An 18,977-nucleotide genomic window follows, 5' to 3' on the forward strand; every position below is an offset into this window, starting at 1 on the left:
GGGTAAAATTCGTCACAATCGACTATGACTGTAAGGTGTAAGTATAAGGCGAAGGTTGATTGGCAGTTGGCACTGGATTTTCCTGCGCGAGAGGGACATTCCTTGTTAACTGCAAACCAAAATACATGCGATGTATTAATAGAAAAACGAAGATAGGCGTTTGAAGAGTTTGAAATGTACCAAGTTTAGCATTGTTTCGAATTTATGGCAGCAAATGAATATTTTTATTTTTTAATAAATAACCGTCACTTGCTCATTATACCTAATATCAACACATCAGCATATATTAACAATTTATTTAACTGTTTTCAATTTAGAAATAAAATTAATACACTGAAGAATATACCTAAAAATTTTGACTCAGCCCGCCAGCGCATTTTGTGCTTCTCATTTGGCCAGCGGAGAAAATTAATTGCGACCCCTGATCTGTATGCTCCTCTTCGCCATCTCTTCCGTGTTAGCGGTGTCTTTTACAAAAAGCCTGGAAGTTGGCCATGCCACAGAGTCAGCCAATACATAATCAAAAATAAGTAATATCGGGCTGGTGTGAATGACGACAATCACCACGAACACCAGAAACAACAGCAACCTCGTTCGGCGGTTCAAATGAGGCCGACTAAAATTCTCCGAAAAGAGGCTTAACGTAATCTGTGCAACGGAAGCAGTTTGATTACTGACGCTTAATCGGCAGTCATGGATTGATCAGCATCCGTACAACTCACCCTTAGAAAGCTTTACAAGGCTATCTCCGCACTTTCCTTGTCCAGCGACATATGCACTTGCACATCATGCACAGACCATGTGTATGGTTGTATGAGTAGGCTAATCACCATGCCGCTCCTGGTTTCACGGTATCAAGCCAGAAGCCGCCCCGCCCATAAGAACCCCTGTTAGTACGCAACCGATCACATATACTACTAACTGGTGCATGGAAACCGGTGCAAAATTGCACACACGCTATATTTTCTTATTGAACCCATATGACAGTTGCATTTGTGTGTACGCTTTATTATGTGTTATATGTAAGCAGGTTTACAAATTTGCGGTGATTGTAATAAATTCGACCATACAGCCGGCTGTCCGCTACAATTCACAATTACTACAATGAGTCGCAATCAGATTCAGCCGGTGATAAACTGTTGCATGGCCATCCGCCCCAGGATGCCGGATTCGGATATTCTCCCGGATGCACGACAAGTGGGCTGCCTTGCAAGTCACATTCGCCATGCACATGCCATCTTAACATAAGAAATGACTGTGTTAGTACATACGGTTCATCTCTATTATACCGTACACGATGCACATTACTCACGTGCCGCATATTACTTTAATTGATGAAGTGACGTAGGTAAAGGCACCTAACCTTGGCGCAGCTGTCGTCAGCTCTAGGAATTTCCCACCAAAGTTATCACGTTCGTATAGAACAATCTGCGAAAGATAATTGCGTGTTTAAAGGCTCAATGCGACGTGCCATCATCGGCTTAATTGGGATAAAAGTTCCAGCGAATTCTGCGTGGCCAATATTTTGGGGTAACGTTTTGACTGACGCGTTGTCAAAGCCCAAATTCACACATTTCGTCGGGTGATATTAATCAGCGATACAACGAGCTGGAACGTCGGTGTTGTATTATCTTCAAATTAATCAAATCTGAGACCATGCAGACTTACGGATTCATTCATATTGTACATACCTTGTGAGACATATCCGAGTATATATTATTAGGTTTTGGTAATCTAGAAAGATCTGCTGAGGTACAGGACAATAGCATTTAAATCAGTGATTCTCAAACTGGGGGCGTGAAAGCATCTAAAAGATACGCAAAGCTACGGACAATTGAATTTTTTTTCGCGCTTCGCGCGATTTACCTTCAATTATTGGTTGTTGCTATGCGTATACTATTCATTTCATATTTTAGGATTCTTTCATCAACAATCATAACATTCCATGCCATCAAACTAACCGCTGAGATTGCTACCATTCTGTTTCAAAAAAATCATTCCAAAATATATTTATGAACGTTCAATGTTCTTGCTCAAAAGTATCATTGGTCCCCACCCAGTGGGACCAAAGGCACACGGCCTAAAAGAATGTTTGGTCGCCCCCTTAAAATAGAATCAAAAATAACTCAAATATTGGCATAAAAATACGTAGCCTACATGCATATTGCCCGTAAATCTGCAATATTGCACTTCTAATAGAGTAATTACTAAAGAATATTAGTGCGCAAATTGAACGGTGTAACAACAGAATTGTAAAATATCAAAACCAATCAAATACGATTGTAATATACAGAGGCACTGATGCGGGTGTGGTCGGACTGGTTGAGATCCAAGGTCGTATAACGATCATCCTTAGCATATACCCACCAGCACTGCGCTACATATTTTCTATGTCATCATTGTTTGTTTTGTATTTTGAATGGATAAAAAGTATAGACTCTCTCTCTCTCTGTCTCTTTCTCTCTCTGATTGTCACACAAAAAAAACGAAAGGTTTTTGGTGAATATTACTGCAAACCAGTGTGACGTATGTTTTTGTTTTGCATATTTAGTATGAAGGGAATACATGCCGGCAATAGAAGGATCAAATAAATATGAACCCGAAGAGAAACATATGTAATTTAGTTTGTACGTCATATCTACCGAGAAGTGTATTATAAAAGCCTAGAAGTAGGTTGTGCTACAAGTCGGCAGCAACGGAATACAAATGAAGAAAATTGGCTTGGTGTAAGAGATCATTGGAGTCGACACACACCATGAATATAATAAACATACCAGCGAGCCCGGCGAGACGCTGCACGAGTGAATCATTACCACAATATGGCACAATGAAAGATGTTAATCACTACATTTCTGGAACCAATCAATTGACGACCTCGATGGCAGATGGCAGACCGGTGCGCTCTGTCGTTTTTTTGCAAATTGGCAGCACTGATACGAGTCACAAGTAAGTTAAACAAGAAGTTTAAGCCTACACTGCGACGCGCATCGATTTCCTACCACAACACGAACACAAGAAAATGTGCACACGGGTCACCACCACAACAGTGACATGTCGGCTGATGATCGGGCTAATTTGCCTGCAATCAATAATAATTCATTCCGTCACAAATCATAAGCTTAAGCATAGCAGTGAGCATGAGTTTGAGTATGCATTAGGGATGGTGTGAACGTGAGGTTCACGTTCGCGTTCTGTGTGTGAACCTCGGAAATTTAGAGGTTCGCGTTCACAACAGAACCTTGGTAGGTTCTGCACTGTGAACCTTTTGGTAAATTGTAATTTACACTCTGTTATAAGATCTTTGGCTCAAACTTGTTGCATTTCAACTGCGGGCCACTCCATGCATGGTGCTGGCAGCATAAAAAAATCAACGCTTAACGAGCATGCACCATGCACCTCGACAACCTTAAAAGTTTTAGTTGCTTTGTTGCAAAAATTTTCTCGGAATAACCAACTTTCCGTTTGTGAATATTTAGTGACTCTCTACTGTGAGCTTGATCCGCAATCACACAACATCACGAGCGATATACGTAGTCAGCGAATGATGCTTATTCAACCAATCAATGACATTGATATCGTCTTCTGATGTGAAAAATCGAACGGGCGTACCGGGTCAATCTTGACTTCATATCTTTACTGTATCATTAAAACCAAATCCCTGCGATTAAAGTGCTTGCTACTGCTGCATAACTTGTTGTTGCTTGTGGTATCGGTAGCGAGTATAGAAACCCGTTGTACACTCTGCTTAATATCAATGTAGCAATACTCAGACTCCGAACAAATTGTCCGGTCTGGCTAAGACCGTTGAGGCGTAAGCTTATATTCCTTGGTAAGTCCTCGTCGAAATTGTTGGCAAAGCGAAGGAATGTATTGATTTTACGCAATTATGATATCCTTTGATTACCGCTGTTCATACATTTAGCGACGTTTAAAACGCCGAAATGTACTGCAGCATTGTGGCATTATGTGGACCGAGTCTTCGCTAGGTATCGTGTGCATTAATATAAGCTATCACTTCATTGGAAGATAGGGTTGAAATTAGCAATATGACGTCACGTGACGTCACGAGGTTCACGTTCGTGTTCACACAGAACCTTTCAAAAAGGTTCGCGTTCACACGAACCTGAACCTTTCAGAGGTTCACACCATCCCTAGTATGCATGCATCTTGACCTCCAGGGTACGCCTGAGACTGGCTAAGGGAACCACTGGTGCTCCACGCAAACACCGGTTAGCAACCACTGGTCTAGAACAAAACATAATTTTACTCTTACAGCTGGCAATCTAATCACATGTATGGTAAATACTATAACTCGCAGAAAATTATTAATCTAATCTATGCGAACGACGACAAATTTGTTATCACGGGAGGGCGTCCTTGAAGCGATCATGTTCAACCGCATGGCACCATTTCAATAACAGAATGTTCTAGTTACACCATCGAATCATCCATCGCAATGCGCACTTCAAGTTACATAGCCTTCTTTATATAGTTTCTGAACATCTCTATACGAAGAAGTTCAGTGCAAATTGTTCTTCTTTTGCAAATAGAAGCCCGTTTCCACTCACGTATGTTTTGAGTTCATGCCTCGCTTTTCATGACACCTAGTTGTAATAATGTAATACAATGGATCTCCACATTTTTGACTTCGTGTTGCACAACAATGTTGTGAAGAAGATACTCGAAACATCGACAGCTGGATTCACCCTTGCTCATAAGGCGTTGCCCCGCATGCCAGACATGCTATATGCTATATGTAGTTTCGTTTTCGTTCGGGACCTTTTCCACATCGTCGAAGGCTCACGCCACGCTACTGGCAATATTATCCGAGGATTACAAAGTAGTATAACGCAAACGAAAAAGAAACTAATATGTCCAATTGTCCATTAACATTCCTACCCGAGAAGCCAATGAGGATTGACAATGTAATTACCTAAAGGCGAGGGATTTCCAATCGGCTTGGAGAAGATTCTAAATTCCGAGGGCGGATATCGACTTAGGAATGTGTAAGGACAAATTAGTTTCTTTTTCGTTTGTATTATACTATACTTTCATGACACCTAGTTGTAATAATGTAATACAATTGATCTCAACATTTTTGACTTCGTGTTGCACAACACTGGTGTAAAGTAGATACTCGAAACATCGACAGCTGGATTCACCCTTGCTCATGGGCGTTGCCTCGCATGCCAGACATGATATGCTATATGTAGTTTCGTTTTCGTTCGGGACGTTTTCCACATCGTCGAAGGCTCAAGCCACGCTACTCGCACTATATTCCGAGGATTTACAACGTAGTATAACACAAAGGAAAAAGAAACTAATATGTCTATTAACATTCCTACCCGAGAAGCCAATGAGGATTGACAATGTAATTAATTAGTTTCTTTTTCGTTTGTATTATACTACTTTGTAATCCTCGGATAATAGTGCCAGTAGCGTGGCGTGAGCCTTCGACGATGTGGAAAACGTCCCGAATAAAAACGAAACTACATATAGCATATCATGCCTGGCATGCGGGGTTACGCCGTTAAATGAGCGAGGGTGAATTCAGCTGTCGGTGTTACGAGTATCTCCTTTACATCAGTGTTGTGCAACACGAAGTCAAAAATGTTGAGATCCATTGTATTACATTATTACAACTAATTGTCATGAAGAGCGAGGCATGCACTCAAAACATACGTGAATGGAAAACGGGCTTCTATTTGCAAAAGAAGAACAATTTGCACTGAACTTCTTCGTATATAGATGTTCAGAAACTATATAAAGAAGGCTATGTAGCTTGAAGTGCGCATTGCGATGGATGAATCGATGGTGTAACTATAACATTCTGTTATTGAAATGGTGCCATGCGGTTGCGAAAGATCGCTTCAAGGGCGTCCTTCCGTGATGATAAATTTGTCGTCGTTCGCATAGATTAGATTAATACTTTTGTGCGAGTTATAGTATTCACCGTGCATGTGATTACATTGCCAGCCGTAAGAGTCAAATTATGTTTTGTTCTAGACCAGTGGTTATTAACCGGTGTTTACGTGGAATACCAGTGCTTCCCTTAGCCAGTCTCAGGCGTAGCCTGGAGGTCAAGATGCATACTCATTATCACTGCTAAGCTTATGCTTATGATTTGTGACGGCATGAATTATTATTGATTGCAGGTAAATTAGCCCCGATCACTAGCCGAAATGTCACTGTTGTGGTGGTGACCCGTGTGAACATTTTCATTTTTTCATGTTGTGGTAGGAAATCGAAGCGCGTCGCAGCGTAGGTTTAAACTACTTGTTTAACTTACTTGTGACTCGTATCACTGCTGCCAATTTGCAAAAAACGACAGTGCGCACCGGTCTGCCATCTCCCCTCTCCCGTCGAGGTCGTCAATTGATTAGTTCCCGAAATCTAGTGATCGACATCTTTCCTTGTGCCGTATTGTGGTAATGATTCACACGCGAAGCGTCTCGCCGGGCTCGCTGGTATGTTTATAGTATTCATATTAGTTAGTAGTATTCATATTAGTTTATACTTTATAATATTCATATTCAATTGATCCTTCGATTGCCCGCATGTAATACCTTCATACCAAATATGACGAACAAAAACATACCTCCCGCTGGTTTATAGTAATATTCACTAAGAACATTTCGTTTTTTGTGACAATCAAAGAAAGAGAGAGAGAGTGAATCTGTAGTTTTATCCATTCAAAACACAAAACAAACAATGATGACACAGGAAACACGCAGCACACTGTTTGGTATATGATGGGGATAATCGATGCGACCTTGGATATCAACTAGTCTGACGCCACCCCCATCAAATAATTACAGTGCCTCTGTATAGGCCTATTACAATCGTATTTCGATCGTTCTATTATTTTAGAATCCTGGTGATACACCGTTCAATTTGCGCACTAATATTCTTTAGTAATTACTGTATTAGATATTCAGTATTGCAGATTGGCGGGCAATACGTATGTACTTGTACACGCCGAAATGTGTAAGTCTGAGCCTAAATCGAAACGTAATTTGATGCCAAGATTTCAGTTATTGTTGATTTTATTTTTAACGGCGCGACCAAACATTCTTCTAGACGTTGTGACTTTGGACCCACTGGGTGGGGACCGGTTATACTTTTCAGCAACGAACGTTGAACGTTCATAAATATTTTTTGAAATGAAATTTTTTGAAACAGAATGGTAGCAATTCCAGTGGTTAGTTTGAAGGCACGGGAGGTTATGATTGTTGATGTGAGAATTCTAAAATATGCAATTCAGACTACTCAAGTGCTTTTGTCCTGTACCTAACAGAGCTTTCTAGATTACCAAAACCTAATAGCATCAGTAGTATCTCCTCGGATATGTCTTACCAGGTATGTACATTATGAATGAGCCCGTATGTCTGCATGGTCTCAGATTTCATTACTTTGAAGATAATACAACACCGACGTTCTGGCTCCTTGTATCGCTGATTGATATTGCCCCGTGAAGGGTGTGAGTTTGCGCAGTGACAATGTGTCAGTGAAAACGTAACCCAAAAGATTGGCGACGCAGATCATCGCTTCAAATTCTTTCTATTCGCTGAAATTTTCATCCCAATTAAGCCGATCATCGCACGTCGCATCGAGCCTTTAAACACGCAATTATCGTTTGCAGATCGTTTTATACGAAGACATTAACTATGGTGGAAAATCCAAGGAGCTAACGGCAGCTGAGGCAAGGTTGGGTGACTTTAACGCCATCACTTCATCAATTAAAGTAATATCCGGCATGTGAGTAATGTGCATCATGCACGGTATAACAGAGATGAACGATATGTACTAACACAGTTATTCTTTCTGTTAAGATGGCGTGTGTATGACGAATGTGACTTCAAAGGCAATTCCTATGTCTTGGTTCCGGGAGATTATCGGAGTCCGCCATTCTGGGGAGGACAAGCCAGAACTATATCATCGGCTGCAGCTAATTATAACTCATTGTAGTAATTGTGAATTATAGCGGACTATACCGGCTGTATTGTCGAATTTATTACAAATACCGCAAATGTGTTCACCTGCCAATATATCAAACCTAATAAAGCTTACACACAAATACAGCTGTCACGGGTTTTATACGAAATTATAGCAGGTGTGCAATTGTGCATCGGTTTTCCATACTTTAGTAGCATATATGTGATCGGTGGCGAACTGACAGGGGTTATATATTGTCGGGGTGGCATGGTGCCGTGAAACAAGGGGTGGCATGGTGAATACTCAAACAGCCATACACACGGTCTGTGTATGATGTGCAAGTACATATGTCGCTGGACAAGGAAAGTGCAGAAATAGCCTTGTAAGGTTTTCTAAGGGTGAGGTACACGGATGCCGATCAATCCATGATTGCCGATTTAAGTAGGGTTACCATGTTTTGTAAATCTGAAAAGACGACACTTTTTCAGAATTTTCAGACTTGCAAAACCGTATGACAATTCTCAAACAATGGTCAATTTTTCCCACTTTGTGGTCGGTTGACTAAAAAGAGGTCAACTTTCCACTCAGCTCCCGAAATACCCACCGGAGCGTCACTTCGGTGCTGATTTAGGGCATCTCAGTCGAATTTTTGCTATGAATGTAACCAACATTCTCAAAAAAGAGGACAAAATCTCAAAAAAGAGGACAAAAGGGCATCCTCCGATGACACTTTCAAAAAAGTCAAAAAAGAGGACAAATCCTCTTAAAAGAGGACGTATGGTAATCCTAGATTAAACGCCATCAAGCGACGTGCTGCCGTTGCACAAATTACGACAATAAGCCTCTAATTTTAATTGGCCAAATTTGAACCGCTCAATGAGGTTGCTGTTGTTCGTGGTATTGATGGTGTTTGTCGTCATTTGAACCAGACCGATCCTCCTTGTTTTTGATTTCGTATCTGCCGACTTTGTGGTATGCCTCACTTCTAGGCTTTTTGTAAGACACACTTCGAACGCAGATGAGATGGCAAAGAGGAGCCTATAGATAAACCGCCAACAGTTAGGTAGGAATTCTGGATTGATCTCACCGAATGAGGTATCTCAGAAAGGTAATCGACTCTTCGATGCCCTGACAATGCTGACATGTCGCGTAGATTAGTCCGAACATATTACTGGCACGATGTCCGAGTGGCGAGAATGTTTTATCATCATGCTCCCAACAGGATGTCCGAACATACCCCATGCATGATGTCCAAGTGGCAACATATATCCCGAACACACGTCAGAAATGATGTCGGAGTAAAAACGCAGTCAAAACACACACCAGACATGATGTCCCATATGGTAGCGACGCAATCCGATCGTACCCAAGACATAATGTCCGAGTAGCCACGTAGTCCGAACATATCGCAGACATGATGTCCGAGTGTAAACATAGTCCGAAAATGATGTCCAATTAGTAGTGATGTTATTTGGCTCAGGTTACAGTATATAGTTAAAGTTTTGAATGCTTTAGGGATCGGCTGAATCAGCCGGTCATGCTTGGCACTTGGAAGATAAATACAGCAAATTGAATTCATTTGCAAGTGTTGGGAAAGTCCTTAATGTAGGGCATGGTATGGTATGGTATGGTATGATATGATACAGAACGAAATTTTGGTATGGAATATGGAAATGTGCAAGTATGGTATGGTATGGAAATTTCACAAGTATGGTATGACCCATGCATTATTTGGCATTTACATATGTAAATTGATGCTACTTCGCTACATTGAGAAGAATTTCAAACATTTCCTGTTTTTCTGTCGGCTTAAATATCAATTTCGCGGAGGCGCAACATTGCGATTACGGTTACCAGTTCACTGCTCATTAATTTTATTGCATATGCTATTATTCAATTCTGGGGGTCTCAACTTTCACCAATATAGCAAGTCTTTACAAAATAAAGTCTCACCAAATTTTATTAAAGGGAGCAATTTTAATAAGTGCATGGAAATGTAGATTTCATTTTGTGGGGAATGACAAGAAGGCTGGAAACCAATCTTGTAATTTGACAATACCTTGTCCATGTTTTAGATTTTTTTTAATAAAATATGAAAAAGGAAGGATATTTAGAAATGCATTATTTCATGTTATGCATAGTAAATAATTCGAGCTGTGCCAAAATGAATCAATTTTGCATGCCATCGTTAATCATATGTTTGCAGATGTTTAATGACTATATGAGAGTCATCGTCACTGTGGCATATAATTTTCGAAGTAAATTGGTAATATTGTTGGAGCGGTAGTCGTTGTTGGAGTCGGTGGTAAAATTTACCGACTCCACAGCCCTGTTAAGCACAGACTATGCTGGATATGATAGTCAAACTATAGAGACTGTAGGATGGAGTGCTAACTCTCAGAACCGTATTTATGTATTCATCCGCATCATCGATAGTAACTTTTGATTGCTTCCTCGAAAAGCTTCATTACAAAGAGTTAGCAGCACATTCATCATTAAAAAGCATCATATGATGTAGAGGAAACATCAAAACACACATTAGTTACAGTATAATACGTAAATAGTTCGGCGAATAATTGGCAGACGTAAATGCCTTCAGAATGGTCACGCTCGACTTAGGCTTCTCACGATCGTATTGTGACGCATCGAACGCAGTGGTATCGGGCTATTAAATATTGAATCCACAGCACTATTCACGGTTATCCTCTTTCGTTGTAGGTTATTCACGGAACTTGTTGCACGCTCATCATTTGATGAACGATATTATACGACTAAATTGGATACATAAATTAACCTCAGTCCTTAGCGGGTAATAAAGCGCTACCTGGCTACAATCCATATGTCTCTGATGTGATTAACGTAACCTATCGCCATCGACACGTCTCTGACGAACTTCGTCGGCCCTACCGCACGCTTTCAACAGCACGCGAATGACTACAATTACTATTAGGGTAGAACAAACGTTATGAGTATTTCAAACCCGTAGTGCCTCGTAGATCACAGATCGACAACCAGCCCTGACTCTTCTAATTCGCAAATACTAGTCAGCGCCCGAGATTATTAACCACAATCTCATTTCGCGACCACATCCTTCGTCGCGTGCCACCTCTTTTAGCCGTTTGTCCTTTATGCTGTCCCGTTATTACTTTGTGTGTTCTGTGTGCGCGCAATGTTCATACCTCATCATCCTCACATAGCCTAGGCCGATCGTGGTAGGTGCCTGATCTCTTCATTTTATCTCAATCTTGTTGTGTGGCATATTGATTAATAACAGTGTTAATCAGGGATATCTAGAAGTTCTAGATATCCCTGGTGTTAATAATAAACTGAACTGAATTTTGTTCTATCAATACTCATCCATCAATATCATAGCCGAAAACCCATTTCAACAACAATAGGTATAGGCCTATATAAGCAAACACGGTTAAATGGAAGAATGGTATATTTCAAACATTAAACAAAACAGCAAGTTAAACAAAACATGACAGAGACCACAAAACATTTCAAAACTGATCCTTTTAGCAGTGTACCGCATGTACTTCTGGAGTTTGCTAGTATAGAAGTACTTATACTTATACTCCAAGTAGATTCCCCCTACTTCCTCCAAGTAGATTCCCCCTACTTCCTTATGGGGTTATGTTTAGACTACTTATACTACTTGACAGTTTTCTATACAAAACTAGGCCTAGAGTACCTACTTTTAAAACCACCTTGAAAATCACCACTTCTACATCAGAACGAACGATAGCAACTTTGATCACCTTTGCACGATTCACCGTATAGCACACACGAAGTGTTCAGTAACGAAATACATCTGTTTATTTGGAGTACTCAAGTAGGTTTCGCCTACTGAGCAAATTTGTAAAAACGGCACCTAATATTAATGTCATGAGTATTTTTGTGGTAGACGCAAAGATGTACCCAGCAATCGGTAACGCAGCCAACTACAATTTCCTGATGAAATTTTGCAACTCCTCGACCAAATCTACTTTTCGAAACTAATTACTTGGATAATTCTCAGACCTTCAACGAAAGTAAACACATACAATTGATACACACATGAATAATACAAGTGGAAAAAATCAAAAATAAAATTACCCATGCCACTTCAGTCGGACTTCTAGGATTTAGGCTGAGGATCATCACAGACACTTGTCCATGGGTTGATTGAAGCATGAGCGTATGTTGTATTGCCCTGCTTCGTCCTCTTTATGACCTTTCGCTGACACAAGTACTGATAGAAAATCGAACTTGTGAGATATCCGGATTTCTAGAATAACTGCCCGATAACCGCTGTGCAAAATGTTAACCATGAGTTGGCATATGGTATTAACACACAGAGCTCTTACCAATGATCCAAAAGTAGCTTCGAGAAGAGCAAAATCCGGAGATTGCGCAATTAATTACTTGACGGCATTTTTATGAACTTATTATCTGTAGGCGAGATTCGATACGTAAATTGCTCCAAATGCAGTTTCACAATTTGTCATTGTGGCAAGTATCATTATGTTAATGCAGTTATTCTACCAATAAATCTTTTACAGGATGTTGGTACCGGTACCGCAAACTCGCCATTACATTGACTCCCCTGCAATAGATAGTAGAAAAAGGTGGTCTGCTGTAACAAATAGTACATGGCAAATCCCCAATTATAAACTAACGCCAACTTTCAACACCTACATTCGCTAAATACTAACAACTGGATCGCCAAACAAACTCGGCGTACCTGACATAAACAATAAATAACATAGTAGTGAGAAGCCTAAGTCAAGCGTGACCATTCTGAACAGCGAACAATGGGTTTGCACTCCATCCTACATCCTCTATAGTCAAACTATGCTGGTTAGAATACAGCATGGTCTGTGCTCACCTTGAGACTCTTTTCTGCGCATGCGCATTCATTAACGACGTTGAGATATCATATCCAGCATAGTATGTGCATACTTTAAACTTCTTTTCGTGTTTTCATTAAGGACACTTGCAACTTGACAACACTTGGAAGTCAATTCAATTTTCTGTAAGCATCTGATAAGTGCCAAACATAACCGGCTGATTCAGACGATCCCTAGAGCATTCAAAACTTTAACTATATCTATATCTTTATCTAAAGTAGACCTGGGCAAAGTGCAGCCTGCGGGCCAAATGCGGACCGCGGAGTAAACCTGAGCGGCACGCAAAAAGTTGCTTGAAATTCACAAAATATAACTACCAGTGTTGGGATCAAGTCACTACCTTCGAGTCACGAGTCATTTCGAGTCATCGCACATTTTAACTCGAGTCAAGTCAAGTCAATCTATTTTCTAAGGTGACTCGAGTCAAGTCAAGTCAGTCGATTTTTGGAGGTGACACGAGTCAAGTCGAGTCAAGTCAAGTCAAGTCACGAGTCAAGTCACAATTCAAGTCAAATTGCCTTTTCGAGGTATGAGGCGTGATTACGTCATTGTATTTTGCTCGCTGTCTGAAATACAGATTGAGTGGTCATTGATTTTGAACTGATGAACAAATATAGAGTTTAATATACACGCAAGTAAGGCGCTGTATCGCTCACATTTAATTAGAACTAATAAACTCAGTAAGTAATTGCACGGCCTCAGTTTATAGTTACCAGCCTAAATAGAGAATAGAGAAACGAATTGATAAGATGCAATACATTACCCTTTTGCAAATTTATATGATACAACTCGAGTCATCGCCAATGGTTGAGAACTATATAAACTATTTTCGAATTCAATTTCAATAAAACAAGAGGTTTGGTTAAGTTAAGAACACAGAACAGAAATAGACATTTCGCTATTAAATTACTTTACTATACTATAGTCTACGACAAAGTAGGCTGTAAGCTTCGATCACTTCGTTTGCGATCAATATATTTGTGAGAGAACAATGGAGGCTCATTAAAACGCACGATCATTGAATGATTGGTCGCTCTCACGGGTTACACCAGAGTTGCCCGAACAATCCGAACATATGCAAGATACAGTGACTTTTATCGACACTGATTACTTAATGACTTGAAATTGACTCGTGAATTTTGCTCCGAGTCACGAGTCAATCCACATTTCTGATACGCTGAGTCAAGTCAAGTCAAGTCATTTTAGCAAAGTGACTCGAGTCAAGTCAAGTCATACGAAAAAGTGACTCGACTCTGACTCGAGTCAAGTCATGACTCGAGTCATCCCAACACTGATAACTACTTGTCAATTTTGCTGCCTGGAATAAAACCTCAGACTTTGAAGCTTGTTCTTTAATATACCGCGATTCCGCAGCCTACGTATACAGCTGGGGGTCTGATTTCAGAGACTACTCCAGGTCGTTTCGGCACCTTCCTATCTTTCATGGTGTCGAAATGTTGTGGTGTTTTGAAATGATGAAATTTTATGAATCAACTTGCACTACGTATGATTCAATTTCAAACCTTTCTCATCTTTTATAACTCAAGCCTTGACACACATCTTCTGATGGTTATGTATAAGTATTAGCGGAAATCAATTACGTATGTACGCAAGCACAATCGCACATATTTAGGACATTCGATGTCATTCAGTTTCTCGATGTCACTCATAATCACAATCGCTAATCAGCATACTCTTAACGACATTGTCTCCAAGCCAACGAGAGATAGGAGCCAACGCGTGCTATAGGCCGACGCGATAGTTAGGCTAGCGATGATATCTTTCGAATCAGGTCTATTGCAGATGCGATTGTGTAGGCCAAGGGACGCTGGCGATTTTGAAGGGGGCGGAAACGCTCAGGGGCGATATGGGGGGCGCTGAAGAAAAAAGATGAAGTGGTAGTAGTAAATATCCTTAACGAGTATTCAGAGCAAATGAACATTCCACAAAACATGACAAATCCCGAAATTTTTGGTCGCGCTGCACGACGATGTTTGCTGTGTTTTCATAAAAGTAGTGGTTTATTATCATTCATGTAAAACGAATTGCACGTACTTGTAGATCGCCAATTTCCCGTTAAAACACTGCCGTCATGCTTGCTAGGGTTATTTTCAACAACATGTTTCGAATTAGGTATTATATCCCGCAGCGCACACCGTGTGAAAATCGAAGAAGGAGCTGCTGTGTATCACTTTTGAGAGTGAGAGCCCCTTGTACATAAAATATGTTTTAAAGCTTTGTACACGAAATGAATCACAAATATACTTCTATTTGAGATCTACAAAATGTAATCGTCAGAATATTTCTTCATCGTATCATAAAGGATGATACTATCTAGTGTTGTAGTTCACAACCTCACATGAATGTTATATAATATGAAGGGGTGGTGTGAACCTCTGAAAGGTTCAGATTCGCGTGAACGCGAACCTTTTTGAAAGGTTCTGTGTGCACGCGAATGGGGGCCTCATGACGTCACGTGACGTCAAATTGCAATGTTAAACCCTACATTTCAGTGAAGAGATAGCCTATTTCTACACGATACCTAGTGACGCCTCGGGCCACATAATGTCACAATGCTGAAGTACATATTGACGTTTTAACCGTCGTCAAACGTTTCAACTGGGGCAATCAAATAATCTCATCAAATCAATATCTTCCGTCGCTTTGCCAACGATTTCGACGAGGACTTGCAAGGGAATATAAGCTTACGCCGTAACGGTCTAGGTCAGACCGGACAATGTATTCAACGTCTTAGAAGTATTGCTACGTTAATATTGATAGCAGAGTGTAAAACGGGTTTTTATACTTGCTACCGATATTACCCCATTTATCAAGGTATACAGCAGTAGCCCACAACGCAATCGCACGGATGTGGTTTTTATCATACAATAAACATATGAAATCAAGATTGTCCCCGTACGCCTGCTAGATTTTTTACATCAGACAATGATATCAATTTAATTGATTGGTTCAATAAGCATCATTCGCTGACGACCTATGTATAGTGCACTTCGTTCTTGATGTTGTGTGATTGCGAGTCACTAAATATTCGAGCAAACCTTTGTGACAAAGCAAGTAAAATTTTTGAGATTGTCAAAGTGCATGCTCGTTTAGTGTTGACTTTTTTATGCTGCCGGGGTCATGCATATAGCGACCCGCAGTTGAAATGTTTCAACCAAAGATGTTATAATGAAGTGAAAATTGTAATGTATGAAAAAGGTTCACAGTGCAGAACCTACCAAGATTCGTTTGTGAACGCGAACCTCTAAATTTCTGAGGATCACTTCACACACAGAACGCGAACGTGAACCTCACGTTCACACCATCCCTAATGAGTTTGCTTTGTTTGGAATAGCCGGTTACATTCATGTTAAAATTAATAACTGGGTAGAGTACTAAATTCAATGTGAGCAGATGTATGCATCCCATTCTCAGTTGACTTACTTATACACTAAGACAAAAATCCATTACCATTAATTTCCCCGTATTGCCAACCCCACAGGACAAATAACATCCACCAGAGAGAATTATTTGCCAGTGGAGAAATACCAATTTTACATCGTGTGCTTATTTTAGATTGATACGTTTATGCGTTTCATTATCTTTAGACTATAGCGGACAAGAGGTAATAAAATAACAACATGTAACGAATTAATTGTACCAACGGGCACCCCCGAATATGTTCAATTAATAATTACGTGACCTTTATTTTCCAATACAACAGCTCACTCTCGCTACTGGTAAATCTGATTACGTAGGCTGAGAGGAGAAAATGTTTATAGCGACATATATATGCAATTACCACCTATTCATTCATGCATTATAGAAAACTTTTGGGGCGCTGGAGCACGATAATTTTTGAAAGGGGGCGCTGGAGCACGATAATTTTTGAAAGGGGGCGCTGGAGCAAAAATGGTTAAGAACCACTGGTTTAGGCCAACGATGATATCGTGCGGACAAGGCAAGGCATATGCGATTGTGCAAACCATCGATGGTTTAGTGCGATTCCTCAAGCCAGCGGAACTAGGCTTGTTGAAGACGTGATAAACCAGGCCGACGACAATAGTCGAGCGCGCGGCAATCAATGACCTAATTTCGCAATCATCTCAGCGGGAGATCGCGTCGCGTTACATCAGGGGTGTCAAACATACGGCCCGGCAGACGATTTCATCCGACCCGCGAAGTAATTCTGAGTAGATTGAAATATTCTTATATTTTCCAGTACATTTGTAACAAATCTTGAGATATTTTGCAGGAAATATTTCCATATTCATAAGCCCCATTATAACTATCCGACTACGGCTCTGTGGTCTCACTAGTTACCATTATCGTAACAAGTCGTTGAAATCGACATCCAGTTTCAAGAATGCAAAAAGTGCACACTAAGTTCGGAGTTTTATACAAATATGGACCCAAAAGTAGTTATTCACAGCAGCGAAAACGCCACTGCGAAACCGGTATATACATTATACAGTTTACAGGGAAAATATATTAGTTGCACTGTCACAAATATATAATTGAGAAATATATGGTCGCACTGCTGTGTCAATTTCGACCCAATAGATCCCCAGACATCAGAGAAACCGGACTTGCGGTTTATAAACAGAACCCAAACGTCCGCGTTTCCAATTAAATATCTTGTATTGGACGCAACCCTTATGCAGGGCTAACGCCAGACTACGACTAAATCAAAGGGATCATAGAATATGACCACTTCTATCGTCGTTAACGCCACTGTTCTAGCGGTTCTTAACTGTATTCAACCAGACAATCATCGTATTTTTTGCCAATTCCATTGTTCACGAATAAAGGTTTTGCGACTTGCTCCTTTAAAAACCCTATAATCCGCGTTTATCTATATATAAGCTTGGTATTCAGGTGAAAAGCAAGAGCACGAGGTAACATTTTGGAATCAGTTGACTGGTTCGGCCCGCGAGCGATTTGAAGGCTTGAATCCGGCCTGCGACGCAATTTCAGTTTGACACCTCTGCGTTACATTGTGCATGTGCAATGTGCATTGTGCAGTGTGCACAGACGAATCTCGCTAATTGGCAACACGCTTCTCACTAATTGGCCGCGGCCGCGCGCAGCACTGATAATGCGACTTATTGAATTGCAACTGAATATTAGCGTCAGAATGGTCGACCCCTGAAACCCCCCTCCCTGGCTACGCGACTGATACTACTATTTGGAAAATTGTAAATAGCGACAATTAAACAAATCACAAAATATGACGATGTAGATGTAGCGAAATATACCTGATTTACTTGAGTAAATACTACTAGTAGAGAAATACTACTGGGTAAGTATTTCGGTAGTAACCACCTCTGAAAATAATGAACTAAGCTAAACAGTGAACAGTGAATGTGAACAAATTCATTCACACTTTACAACAGTGTTTCCCAAACTTCGCTATACGCGAGTAACTTAACCCATAAATATTTGAAGTTTGCACTTTCAGAAACATTGTCGAAGAGTAAGAAGGTAGGGGAGCGTCGTGCCCCCGCAGTTGCCAATATCTTGTATGTGAACTATCCATATACCAGGGGTGGGCAAACTTCTGAGCTCGCGGGCCGCATTCAACATCTGAATTCATTCGCGGGCCGCACTATATAAAATGGGATTATAAACCAAAACGCAATATTGGTATTTGATGATATAGTGAGGACAGGGAGATAATATATCTGTTTATTTAAAACAGTGGTTCCCAACCTTTCTTTAGACACGCCCCTTTTTTGATAGTGGAAAATTTCGCGCCCCCCTTATCGTCATATCACTAAATCCAACCGGGTTGCTAGCAACCCCAACAGTTTGTTTGATGGCTTTGAAGGTTATGACTGTGGATGAGAGAATTCAAAAATACGAAATTCGGTCTATGTATAGAGAAACGCGCGTGAATTGGAGGTAAATCGCGCAGAGCGCGAAATTTTTCAGTTGACCCGCGCTTCTTCGCGCGCCCCTTCAGATGCTTTCAGGCCCTCCCGCCCAGGTTGGGAACCACTGATTTAAAACAAACCAAACATTGCTTTGATGATATCGTACACGCGTCAGAAAGATAGTGGCGAAATTTAATAGGCTGGTCGACCTCAATAACCATTTTGTCAAAATTATAGAGAGGAAAGACGGTTGTCCCGATTCTTAGAAGAGGAT

General features: G+C 40.5%; 3 protein-coding genes and 1 long non-coding RNA gene across 5 annotated transcripts in view; 1 reads left to right on the forward strand and 3 right to left on the reverse strand.

Moving 5' to 3' along the window:
* LOC145452351 (prostaglandin G/H synthase 2-like) overlaps nucleotides 1-18,977 on the reverse strand; it is a 140,033-nt gene that overhangs the window by 22,949 nt on the left and 98,107 nt on the right. The window lies entirely within an intron of this gene.
* Nucleotides 988-1,837, reverse strand: LOC145452357 (beta/gamma-crystallin-like). The gene is made up of 3 exons (XM_080330561.1): nucleotides 1,692-1,837; nucleotides 1,313-1,428; nucleotides 988-1,238 (listed from the first exon to the last, which is right to left on the reverse strand). The coding sequence occupies exons 1-3, from the start codon at nucleotides 1,767-1,769 to the stop codon at nucleotides 1,100-1,102; spliced, it is 333 nt and encodes a 110-aa protein (XP_080186687.1). The 5' UTR covers nucleotides 1,770-1,837; the 3' UTR covers nucleotides 988-1,099.
* On the forward strand, nucleotides 1,725-8,077 carry LOC145452361 (beta/gamma-crystallin-like). 2 transcript variants are annotated; one of them, XM_080330565.1, is made up of 4 exons: nucleotides 1,725-1,752; nucleotides 7,308-7,359; nucleotides 7,643-7,758; nucleotides 7,833-8,077. In XM_080330565.1, the coding sequence occupies exons 2-4, from the start codon at nucleotides 7,348-7,350 to the stop codon at nucleotides 7,966-7,968; spliced, it is 264 nt and encodes an 87-aa protein (XP_080186691.1). In that variant the 5' UTR covers nucleotides 1,725-1,752; nucleotides 7,308-7,347; the 3' UTR covers nucleotides 7,969-8,077. The 2 variants fall into 2 exon arrangements, with proteins under 2 accessions (XP_080186691.1, XP_080186690.1); XM_080330564.1 differs by lacking the exon at nucleotides 1,725-1,752 and having other exon boundaries at nucleotides 7,296-7,359.
* Nucleotides 11,360-13,288, reverse strand: LOC145452779 (uncharacterized). Its single transcript, XR_013919507.1, has 2 exons — nucleotides 12,285-13,288; nucleotides 11,360-12,228 (listed from the first exon to the last, which is right to left on the reverse strand). It is a non-coding gene; the product is annotated as an uncharacterized LOC145452779 (long non-coding RNA).

Source organism: Botryllus schlosseri, chromosome 12, assembly GCF_051294905.1.
Source record: "Botryllus schlosseri isolate E-star chromosome 12, Bs_hap1, whole genome shotgun sequence".
Lineage (NCBI taxonomy): Eukaryota > Metazoa > Chordata > Ascidiacea > Stolidobranchia > Styelidae > Botryllus > Botryllus schlosseri.